General features: G+C 43.0%; 1 protein-coding gene across 3 annotated transcripts in view; it reads right to left on the reverse strand.

Moving 5' to 3' along the window:
* Nucleotides 1-13115, reverse strand: part of LOC138755617 (deubiquitinase OTUD6B-like) — a 295429-nt gene that overhangs the window by 38626 nt on the left and 243688 nt on the right. For 2 of the 3 annotated variants that reach the window (XM_069921938.1, XM_069921936.1), the window contains exon 5: nucleotides 4673-4744. The exons of the other annotated variant lie outside the window; for it this stretch is intronic. In XM_069921938.1, the coding sequence (XP_069778039.1) occupies nucleotides 4673-4744 (72 nt within the window). The remainder of the gene's footprint in view (nucleotides 1-4672; nucleotides 4745-13115) is intronic. 3 annotated transcript variants of the gene reach the window in all.

Here is a 13115-nt window from a genome sequence, read left to right on the forward strand (position 1 = left end):
CCATTAGCGACCGCCCGATGTGCTATTTCTGTGGCAGGGCAAGCATACGAGGAAACAGTGCCATGCCAGCAACGCTGTCTGCTCCAACTGCGGGAAGAAGGGAATTTCGCGAAGGTCTATAAATCAAAGCAAACCCCCCCCCCCCCAAGCCCAGCAATGCCACGTGCAAGCAGGGCCACCATATTTGATGCAGTCACTTTCAATGTCACTTCCAGGGACCTGGGACACTTGGACACTACGGAGATCACCAATTGCAATTATGTCACTTCCATCTTCACCCTCTTCTCTTCAAGCAAATGATGGTGGGGCCACATGCATGGCATGGCATCTGCCATCTCGACTGCTGTCTTACCAGACCGTCAGCAGTCAACGGAACTCTCGGACGATGAACTGACACTGGCATCAGTAACCCTGAATCAATGCAAACCACATCAACTCTCCAGGCCATGATGGACTGTTACGAGCCCAGAGGACCCCAAAACCCAGCAGCAATAGATATTCACCGACAAATAGTTATTTAAACAAAAGTTGCTTTAGATTATCTTTAAATATGAAAATAGAATCAAACTTTAACTTATCACTATTGACTTATTTAACCTAACACCCTTCTAATTCTAAGCGCCCGTGTGTGTAAGTTCTTAGGTTCACAGTCCAATCTCACTTCTCATTTTTCCAAGTTCACGGGTTGCAGGCAATTCTTATACTGTGCACAGAATTTAACATTTATAAAGTTCACCAGGCTTTGGTGCTTGAAACGTAAATGGTTACCACTCAGGAAGGTTCTTGTCAGTTTTCAGAGAGAGATTTGTTGTACATTTACTTCCATCAGCCACTTCAGTGTCTTGCTGAAGAAACTTTCCCCTTCAGGATTCTCCAGATGATAACCTCTTTCTTTCATGTCACCACAGAGTTTCTTTTTGATTCTCTTATTCCAAGTGAAACATTAAACCATCAATCCTCCTCTTGCATGAACCACAAGGGCTTTGACCAGGCCATCTTCTAAAATGACTTTGCACAAGCTTGCCAGCTTGTCCTGTTCCAGTCCCAGCTGCTTCTGCTGGCTGTAACACTGTACAAGTGATCTCTGTCTGTCTGTCTCTCACCATTAAAAGTCGGCGATTTTGCACTGGGGACAGGGCATTTATTAAGTCAGAGGTGAGACGCTCCTCACTGAGTGCGGTTTTAGAGCACAGTATGGAGAGCCCAGATAGTGGTGATAAAGAGTGGGGAGAAACACCGGATGGTCATAGATCACTTCCAGACCTTCAACAGGTTCACTTGGCTAAATGCATACCCCTGACATGGTGAACCAGATTGCACAATACAGGGTGTTTTTGACCATAGACTTAAGTCTGCATATCACCAGCTCCCCATCCGCCCCGAAGACTGCCAGCCAGCATACCGCCTTCAAAGTGGATGGCCGACGGTACCATTTCCTGAGAGCCCCTTGTGGGGTCATGAATGGGGTGTCTGTCTTTCAAAGGGAGATGGATCGAGTGGTGGATGAACATGGGCTGCGGGCCACTTTCCCATACCTCGACAATGTCACCATCTGCAGCCATGATCAGCAGGACCATGATAGGAATCTCAAAAAATTCCTCCACTCCGTGAAACACCTCAACTTGACGTATAACACAGGGAAGTGTGTTTTCAGCACATGTCGCCTGGCTATACTAGGCTGCGTTGTGGAGAATGGAGTCATCAGCCCTGACCGCATGCACCCCCTGTTAAACCTTCCACTCCCCCATTGCCTCAAGGCCCTGAAAAGGTGCCTGGGGTTTCTCCCTTATTATGCTCAGTGGGTTCCAAGCTATGTGGAGAAGGCCTGACCACTCATCAGGGCCACCATTTTCCCCCAAAAGCCCAAGAGGCATTCGACTGTATCAAAGCTGACCTTGCAAAGGCCACGATGTACGCAGGTGGTGGGCGATGCATCGGACTTTTCCCTGGCCACCTCACTTAACCAGGTGGGTAGGCCCATGGCATTTTTTTCACGCATCCTCCAAGACCCCAAGATAAGATCCGGCACTCTTTCATCAAGAAAGAGGCCCAAGCTATTGTTGAAGCAGTACGGCACTGGAGGCACTACCTCACTGATGAGCATTTTACCTTGCTGACTGACCAATGGGGGCAGTCACCTTTATGTTTAAGAACCAGCAGCAGAGCAAAATTCTGAGGTGGAGAATTGAACTCTCCACCTACAATGATGGCATTCGGTACCAGCCCAGAAAGCTAAACAAGCTCTCAGATGCCCCTGGGGGTACTTGTGGATGGACCAGTTGCAGGCACTGCACGACGGCCTCTGCACTGAGGCATCATCCAATTTTTCACTTCATCAAGGCCCATAAGCTCCCCTACTCCATTGAGGACATCAGGACGCTGACCAAAAATTGCCGGGTCTGCGCGGAGTGAAAACCGCACTTCTCCTAGCCTGATCAGTCGCACCTGATCAAGGCCAGTTTCCCCTTTGAACATCTGAGCATGGACTTCAAAGGACCCCTACCCTCCATGAACAGCAACATGTACTTCATCAACATCATCGATGAGTACTCGTGGTTCCCCTTTGCCATTCCATTGCCCGGACATGTCTCCAGCTACCATCATGAAGGCTCTGAATATTTTCAGATACCCCTGCTATATCCACAGTGATAAGGGTTTGTCCTTCATTAGCAAATACTGAAGCAGCTCATTGCTCATAAAGGATAAAGAAGGCAACATCCTCCTGGAGGAGGAGGTGGTTGGGAAGGTCTTGAATGAATACTTTACTTCAGTATTCACAAGTGAAAAGGACCTTGATCAGGGTGATGTCAGATTAAATCATGCCAGACGATTTTGAGATTAAGGAAGAGGAAATGTTGAATCATCTTAAAAACATTAGGATTGATAAGTCCCCAGGGCCAGACGTGATATACCACAGGTTGCTCTGGGAAGTGAAGGAAGAGTGAGCTGGAGTAGTGGCTATGAACTTTGAGTCCTCTTTGGCCACAGGGGAGATGCCAGAAGATTGAAGAATGGCAAATGTAATCCCTTGTTTAAAAAAGGTAATTGGGAGAATCCTGGGAATTAGTGGTGGGCAAGAAGGGAAGGTTGTGCCTCACGAGCATAATTTGAGTTTTTGAGGCAGTAACAAAAGAAATTGATGAGGATAGGGTAGTAGATATGGTCTATATGATTTTGGTAAGGCATTTGACAAGGTCTTCCATGAGAGACTCGTTCAGAAAGTCATGAGGCATAGGATGCATGCAACCTTGGCTGAGTGGATAAAAAATTGGCTTGCATGTAGAAAGCAGAGAGTAGCAGTGGAAGAAAAGTATTCTGCCTGGAGGTCAGTGACTAGTGGTGTTCTGGGACTCCTGCTCTTTGTGATTTTTATAAATGACCTAGATGAAGAAATGGAAGGATGGGTCAGTAAGTTTGCAGATGATACAAAGGTTGGAGAGTTGTGGATGGTAATGAATGTTGTTTTAGGTTACAAAAAATATAGACTGGATGCAGAATTGGGCAGAAAAGTGACAGATGGAGTTCAATCCAGATAAGTGTAAGGTGATGCATTTTGGAAAGAGAAACCAAAAGGCAGATTACAGGATTAATGGTTGGTTATTTAAGAGTGTAGATGAACAGAGGGTCTTTGGGGTCCAAATTCATATATCCCTTAAGGTCGCTGTGCAAGTTGATAGGATAGTTAAGAAGTCCTCTGGGATGCTGAGCTTTTTTAATGGAGGATTAAGCTCAAAAGTCAGGTGTTGTGCAACTCTACAAATCTCTGGTGAGACCAAAGTTCAGGAGTAAGATTTTTTTTACACAGAGAGTTGTGAGTGCCTGGAATGCCTTGTGAGAGATGGTGGTGGAGGATGAAAAATTAACAGGTATTTAAGATACTCTTAAACAAATAGAGGTTTATGAGGTAGGGAGTACTATTTTTTTAGGAATATATGGTTTGGCACAACATCGAGGGCCGAGGGACCTGCAGACTGTGTTATATGTTCTATATTATGAACATCATCAAACTGAAACCTTAATTCTCTTAATACCCTGTCAGAGCGGCAGCATTTATTGTTTTTATTTCAGGTTTCATTCCATCCTCCAGTGTTTGATATCAACTATTGTAAGAATATTGTTGAATGGCTAATTTTAATGTTGGGAATCGCACTCTGTGCAGGTGCAAGGATTTGTCTTCTAACTATTCTCTATCATTAATACTTAATTTGCAATGTTAGGACTGCATTTTAATACTGTCCTGCTCAAACAAAATATCCCATAAATGTAATATTTCTTTCCTGCAGGGTTTGCAGCAATCAGCAAACATCCAGTTAAAGTGACTCTATACTAATTTGTTTTGTATTCTCCCCACATTGGCATCAAGTCCCTCAATGTGCAATGTCAGTTTATAGTAGCCAATTAAACTACAACCTAACCTACACATCTATAAGAAGTGGGAGGAAGCCAGAGTACCTGGGGCATGGGGGGGACCCACACATTAACAGGGAGAATTTACAAATTCCACAGACAGCACTGAACCTAGGTCAATGAAGCTATGAGACATCAGCTCTACCAAATGTGCCACGATACTGCCCCCAATTGTCTCAGGGACCACTATGCAAATAAGATAAAATGTGGGAAAAACAATGAATCATAACCTAACAATGGATTATATTTTAAGAATAGGGCTTACCCTTGTTGGAAAAATATTCAACTGATTTGCAGCCACATCTAGAACTTTTAACTTCTTAAGTATGCACAATTCCTGGAAAATTGACAGAACGCAAAAATTATTTTACATGTTTCACTCAAACTGTAAGACTGCCTGTCTTTTCTTTTCCCTTTATAAATAACAAACACTTTCGCAACATAATTAGTTATATTCAATGAATTACTTAACAGGAGTCAGAGATCCAATAACTGTGGAGCTGTGAAAATTCATCTCCTTTAATATAAATAAAAGAGATCATCAATGATCAATTATCGTACAAAGATGAGGATGAAATTGAGATTCAAGATTCTTTGACTGTCATGGAATTAAACAGAAAAAAGTAATATTTCATGAAATTTCCTTTAGTCTGCCAAGGCAGATAAATACTTGCTGTTAGCATTGACTGGCACCCCTTACAGTACAAAGGAAAGAGAAGCAAAAGAGAGTCCCTTCAGAGTCACTGAGTATCCTTGGATTTGCCTCCAGTGCTCCGACATCCTCTGCAGTCACACAAACCTGTTCTATCAGTTGGCAAGACAAATTCCAGATCCAAACCTCCAAAATTATCAGGAAGCCTTCAGCACCCGAGGCTCTTTGGGAGCATTTCTTGCCCTCATCAGTCGTCGCCCTCATCAGTCGTCACCCTCTCAAATGCTGATTCTGACACCTGGTTCCCATGAGCCAGTCTCCAGCAGCCCATAGCCTGTGTGAGTCCTTCATTCACAAGTCACCAACTGCCCCAGCCTATGTGGGTCCCTCGACCATTGAGCCCCTCGCTGGCCTGCTGATGTGGTCACCTTCCCTGATCTCCTTCCTGGAGACTGCTATCTCTGTGATCTCCCACGTGGGTTTCCACTCTGTTCCCAGCTAATTACAGGACCAAGCCCACAAAATGAGCTCTACGTTTGGGGCCCCTCCAAATGGATGGCATTAACATAGACTTTTCCAGTTTATATTAGCCCCTCCCTCTTCCACTACTCCCCCTCCCCCACCTCCCCAGCCCAGCCATTGGGTAATGTTGGGTAATGGAAAAATAAGCAAGATTTTAACAGCTATAATCAGTCTTCATGGTAAAAGACATGTTAAATGTGTCAAATAAGGATGTCATGGATGCGAAGGGAGGTGAAGAACTTGTTACAATTGCTATCACTAAAAAGATAGTGCTGAGCAAACTAGTGGGCCCAACAGTAGATTGCTAGTGGGCCAAATGGTAGATTGCTAGCGGGCCGAACGATAGATGGCTAGTGGGCCGAACGGTAGATGGCTAGTGGGCCGAACGGTAGATGGCTAGTGGGCCGAACGGTAGATGGCTAGTGGGCCGATCGGAAGATGGCTAGTGGGCCGAATGGTAGATGGCTAGTGGGCCGAACGGTAGATGGCTAGTGGGCCGAACGGTAGATGGCTAGTGGGCCGAACGGTAGATGGCTAGTGGGCCGAACGGTAGATGGCTAGTAGGCCGAACAGTAGATGGCTAGTGGGCCGAACGGTAGATGGCTAGTGGGCCGAACGGTAGATGGCTAGTGGGCCGAACGTTAGATGGCTAGTGGGCCAAACGGTAGATGGCTAGTGGGCCGAACGGTAGATTGCTAGTGTGCCGAACGGTAGATGGCTAGTGGGCCGAACGGTAGATGGCTAGTGGGCCGAACGGTAGATGGCTAGTGGGCCGAATGGTAGATGGCTAGTGGGCCGAACGGTAGATGGCTAGTGGGCCGAACGGTAGATTACTCTATTAGTCCTGATGGAATACTTCTCAGGATACTGAAAAATATTGAAAAATTGATTTATTGCCTGTACCATTGTCAGGATATTATATAGAGGCCCATAGACAATCCCCACCCGTGATTTGTTTTTGATAATGATAATTTACCAAAATATTCTGGACTCTGCACAGGTCACAGCAGATTGGAAGATACCAAATGTCATACCACTATTGATAAAAAGGGTGTCGTCAAAATGCAGTGAACTGTAGGACAGATAGCCTAAATGACTGTAAGATGTAAAATGCTTGAAGCTATCATTAAGTAAGAAATAGCAAGACATCTGGACAGAAATTTTTCCACCAGGCAGACACAACATCAATAACAAACCTACTGATGTTCTTGGAGGGGAACAGATGGATGTTATACGCTTGGTTTTCTAGAAGGTGTTCATTAAGATGCCACAAAAAAGAATTATCCACAAGATAAGGATGCATGGAGTTGGGGATAATCTATTGTAAAGGATTGGTTTACCAAAAGAGGGCAGGGAGTTGGGTTAAGTGGATGTTTCCATGTTTGCCAATCAGTGGTAAGCAGAGTGCCACATGAGTCAGTGCTAGGCCCTCAACTGTTCACAATAAATAGTTATTTTCATTCAATTCATAATTTTTTACTAGAAAACTGCTGGCTCTTTGAGGTGCACGTCTTCAATCTAGAGAGCTATCTTTCCCTGCGACAAAGAGTGATCCAATCCCCACGTGTGAATACAATGTAGCAAAACGTCATTTCATTTCAACCAAGCTTTGCAACTGCTGAAATTTTAGTTTAAACAAAAACATGATCCAGAAACATATCCATTTTGTACATCATGAAACAGCTGTGTTGTTCTGTGTTTAAGCTTCCAGAACTGTGCAACTATGCTCTCGACTGGACAGGGTAAGCAGGTTAAGGGATAGGTCAGTGGATGAGCAATTTACAACATTCAGCAGAAACTTATTGCAATTAAAGACACATTATATGAGAAAAATAAATCATCTATGGTTAACAAAGGAGGCCAAGGAAAATATTAAATTAAAAACTACAAGATACACGATGCCAAAGATTAATGGCAATCAAAGAAAACTACAGTGCTAGTGGTAGACTACTGAAATGGGAAATTTTCAAGAATCAAGAGACAAAAAATACTAATACAAAATTAGAAAATTGATTATGAGAGCAAATGGTCAAGCAGTATGTGGTGATATGACCACCAGGGGGAAATCTCTATACCTGCAGGAAGACCACCTAGGGGGCTGACTCCACCTGGCCAGCAGTCAATCAGCTGATCTAAATAAAAACCTGAGCTGGACCCTCCTGAGCCAGTCACACGGGGAGCCACCAAGGTTTGAACTGGTGTTCAGACTTTTACTGGAATAAAGCCTGTTGTACAGTCTTTTGAGTTTGAGCTTGCTTACTTGCTGCTACCTCAGCGCACCATAATTTATTCCAGTAAAATTTTAAAGAGAAGTTTCTAACAATCGGGAGCCTGGAGATTACCCTGGATGCCCAGGCACGCTTTGAAATCTGGAAGCCCGCGATTGAGGCGATCATCCTAAAAGAGGCTGGGGTGATCAACACCAACCAGAAACAGCTCATGGTGTTCCACACCAAACTGGGCCCACGAGCTTTCCAAGCTATCAAGAATTGCACCGACTATGAACCTGCGATGGCTGTCCTGGAGAGCATGTACAAATGGAGTTTACGCCCGGAACTTGCTCAGCATCAGGATCCAGCAGCCAGGTGAGACAGCAAATGCCTATCTGAGGGCCCTGCGTGGCCGTGCCTGGCCAAGATCAGGGTGACCAAAGGGGAAGTGGAGCGATTGATCCGGGTCGCGTGTGTGCGAGGACTGCGCTCGAGCAGCACCTGACAGAAGCTGCTGGAGGAAAACCTTTGCTTCACTTACCAGGACAATGGAGGTAGTCCGCTCCCTGGAGGCTAAAGCCCATCTGGCCTGGCAGATGCAAACAACTGCTGTCGCTGAAGGGCCCTACATGGAGGAGATGATCGCAGCCACCGGCACAGCTTGCTCCTGTAAGTACTGCGGATCCTGGTGTGGATCAGACAAGTAATCCTGCAAAGGCTGTCCTGCGAGGACATTGCTCCCAATGTGGGAAGAAAGGCCTCTTCACTAAAGTGTGCCTTTCCAGGCCCGTCAGGAATGCTGCAGCCCTCTGCGACTAGCTTGGAGCCCTCCCAAGCGCCGCCACGTGCAAGGACTGGGCAACACTATTACCTGCTCCACCACTTTCGCCCTCACTGCTGATGTCACTTCTCGCCCAGCCACCGACGTGCACCATTGCAGTGTGCTCATCCCAGGCACCGCCATCTTCCTCCAGACAATGTCGGCCCACACCGAAGATGTCACTTCCGCTCGCTCGGGTGATGTCACTTCTAGTTTCACTGCCAGACAGGTCACCCAACCACACTGATGCCATGTGCATCCACCGGGTGCCGCCATCATGGATTATGCAGGCCCCAACCGCACGCCACATCATTTCTGCATACCTGATTGCCCACCCAATGCACCCCATGCCCTGGAAGGAAGCCGCTGGCTTCATCCATCGGGGAGCAGTGATTCGGACCCCAAAATGGTCCTAGTGTCCACCACCTTAAAAAGGGACATTCCCCATGGACTCAGGCATTCAGTGATGGACATCACTGTCAATGGGAAGGTAACAAAATGCCTGTTCGATTGTGGTAGTACTGAGAGCTTTGTGTGCCTGAATGTGGCCCGGACACTAAAACTCGAAATTTATCCCATGAACCTTTCCATCACTTTCACTGCCGAGGACCACTCCATCACAGCCCTCAGGTGCTGCTCAGTGGAATTGACAGTGGGGGGGAGGGAACATACCAAGGGTTCAGGCTCCTGGTCATGCCCCAGCTCTGTGCCCCAGTTCTCTTAGGGCTGGACTTCCAATGCCACCTCCAAAGACTTACCCTCGCTTTTGGTAGGCTCCTCCCCTCCACTCACACTCCACAGCACACAGTTCAGCGACTGCCCTCAATCCACCTACGGCCTCTCTGTGCAACAGGTAACCCCTCCCACCCTCTTCAACCACCTTACGACAGACTGCCATGACAAGCCCATAACTGCCAAGAGTAGGTGCTATTGCGCGGCTGACAGGTCCTTCATTAAGGCAGAAGTGAGGTGGCTTATGGTGGAAGGTATCATAGGTATCATAGAGCCCAGCACCAGTCCCTGGATAGTCAAAATCCTAGTGGTAAAAGGGGGTAGCAAACCAAAGATGGTCATCAATTATCGCTAGATGCCTACCCCGACCGAATAGCTGACATGGTCAATGAAATAGCCTGCTATAAGGTCTTCTCGACATTTGACCTAAAGTCAACCTATCACCTATCTACACCAGGGATAAACCATATACCGCCTCCACCAATTCCACTGGGTCCAATTTGGGGTCACTAACGGGGTCTCTCTTTTTCAGTGGGAAATGGACCGCATGGTAGACTGACACACCTAAGAGCAACCTCCCCATACTTGGATAATGTCACGATCTGCGGCCAACCTGGAGAAATTTCTCTGAATGGCCAAGGAGCTGAAACTCACTTACAACAAAGAGAAGTGCATGTTCAGCACCACCTACCTTGCCATTCTAGGGTACATCGGGAAACATAGTGTCATTGGTCCCGACCCAGAACGCATGTGTCCACTAATGGAACTGCCACTCCCCCACACACACAAGGCTCTCCGCAGGTGCCTTGGACTTTTCTCCTATTACTTCCAATGAGTGTCCCATTTTTCAGAGCCCACTGACCCAAGCCACCACCTTTCCCCTCACCCCCCCACCCCACCGAAGCGCAAGCAGCTTTTACACACATCAGGTAGGTCATACCCGATCCCACTTCCTTGTAAAATCTAAAACATAAATTAGAAGAAACATATTTATATTTCTTTAATTTCTCCAAAGTCAAATATAATTGGGGAATAAAGTTATAGTGTACCAATCTATACCTTACATTTACAATTTTAGTCATTTAGTCCTTGAAAAATAGATATTTCCAAATTTTTACCCACTTCACTAGATTTATAAACATCTGGTTTAAGCATTCTATTCTGCAATAAAGCATACATATTAGATATAAATCCTTTCTTACCACCATCAGTAAGTAAAATTTCAAATTGGAAGCCTCAAAATATGTCCAAAATGATCTAGCAATAACGCTTTAACTTGATAATTAGAAAAAAGAGTACTGAAAGATGTATCATTTCTCTTTCATTCTTTGAAAAGAAATAAAATAACCCGCCTCATAACAATCTTCTACCAATTTAATTTGTTTTTGTTCCCACAACTTCAAAAGTTGATTATTAACTGTAAAGAGAAAAAGTTTATTTTGAAACAAAGGAGCTTTAGCCAAAATTTTCCCTTGGGTACCTATAACTTCATTTTTTAAAGTCCATAATTCTATTAAATGTTTTAACACTGGTAAATTATAATTACTTAATAACTGAGAATTCCATCAATAAATAAATTGGTCCATCCTCTTTTCACCTATCTGAGATCATTCAATATTAGCCCATATCAGAGGGTTGTCCACTTGTAACATCCTATTAATAAATTTCAACTGAGCTGATACATAATAATTTTGAAAATTAGGAAGTTGCAAACTTCCTAGTGCATATTTCCAAGTTAACTTTTGCAATGATACCCTCGCCATTTTATCTTTCCTCAAAAATTTTCTCACCAAAGTATTCAAATCTTTTAAAAAATTTTGAGGGATCCTACATGGAATAGACTGAAAAAGGTATTGAATTCAGGGAAAGATATTCATTTTAATACAATTAACCCATCCTATCAATGTTATGGGTAAACCCTTCCACTGATTCAAATCATACTTAATTCTAGACAATAAGCAATAAGGGTAAACAATTCAATTCAAATAAGTGATTATAATTACTATCAATAATAATACCTAAATACATAATCCGATCAGACTATTTAAACTTCACAACCTGTCTACAAGGCAAATAATCCACTTCAGGTAAAGGCATAATTTCACTTTTTTCCCAGTTAACTTTATATGCCGATAGCACGCCATACTATTCCAATCATTTATGCAAAGATTGCAAAGGATGTGTTAAATATATCAAGACATCACCTGCAAACAAATTTATCTTAAATTCCTCAGAATTCACCTTGATACCTTTAATAGCACTATCTTGCCTAATCATCTGGGCCAAAGGTTCAATGACCAAACAAACAAAGCTGGTGACAAAGACAGCCCTGTCTAGTTGATCTAGATCAGTGGTTCCCAACCTTTTTCTTCCAACTCACATACCACTTGAAGTATTCCCTATGCCATAGGTGCTTTGTGATTAGTAAGGCATTGCTTAAGGTGGGATGTGAGTGGGAAGGGAAGGTTGAGAACCACTGCTCTAGACCCAATTGTTACCAAAATATTTTGCTTGAGAAAAATTGTCATTGGCCCATTTCCTTTGGAGTTATAATAAGTCAATTAGGCACAATTAAAACAGTGGTTTTCAATTTTTTTTCTTTCCACCCACATCCCACCTTAAACAATCCCTTACTAATCACAAAGCACCTATGACATAGGGAATACTTCAAGTGGTATGTGAGTTGGAAGAAAAAGGTTGGGAACCACTGATCTAGATAATACAAAAGGTAAAGATACCATTGCATTTGTCATCACTCTTGCAGTGGGACTTTTATATAAAGCCTTAATCCAACCAATAAAAAGAGGCCCAAAATTAAACTTTTCCAAGACTTTAAACAAAAAGCTCCATTCCACCCTGTCAAAGGCCTTTTCTGCATCAAGAGAAGTTACCAGATTGCTCCTGAGAAATATTAATTAATGAAATCAACTTTACAACATTATCTGCTGATTAATGATTCTTAACAAAACCCGCCTGATCTACATGAATCAAGTCAGGTAAACATTTTGCCAATGTTTTTTTTAAAACTTTATTTAAAGATTTTATCACAGGAATAAAAAGAAAAATTACATTTAAAGAAAAAATATAAAATAAAATAATATAATTACAATACAACATTAATAACCTAACTTAATTCAACCTAACCCCCCCTACATATACAAGAACTAAAAAAATCTATATTAAAAGAAACCCACCCTTCCCCTCTCCCAAAATAAAGTGAAGAATTAGTAAAATTAATAATATTATATATTAAAAAAGCACACACAAAGAAAAAGAAAAATATGACAAATAAAAATAATTTAAAAAAGATTTATCAAATCTAAAATATCACATCTAGGAACATACTTAAATCAAACTTAATTGCATATACTTAACAAATGGAGTCCACTTCAACTTATAAAAAGACATCTTATCTTGAATTGAAAAAGATATCCTTTCCATAATTAAACAAGACTTCATCTCTAAATACCACCTATCCAAAGTTAGTATATTTCTATCTTTCCAAGTAGATGCTATACATTTCTTGGCCACTGCTAAAGCTAAATAGATAAAAGAAATCTGATAATCATTTAATCCTAAATCAATTAATGATTGCATATTCCCTAATAAAAATATATCAGGATCTAATACAACACAAATATTATATAATCTATTAAATATAGATTGAATACCTTTCCAAAACTGTTGCAATCGGTCACAAGACCAAACAGTATGTAAAAAAGTACTAGCTGTCTGATCACAACGAAAACAACAATCTGACTTACTAAGACCA

This window comes from Narcine bancroftii, chromosome 2 (assembly GCF_036971445.1).
Source record: "Narcine bancroftii isolate sNarBan1 chromosome 2, sNarBan1.hap1, whole genome shotgun sequence".
NCBI classification, from domain to species: domain Eukaryota; kingdom Metazoa; phylum Chordata; class Chondrichthyes; order Torpediniformes; family Narcinidae; genus Narcine; species Narcine bancroftii.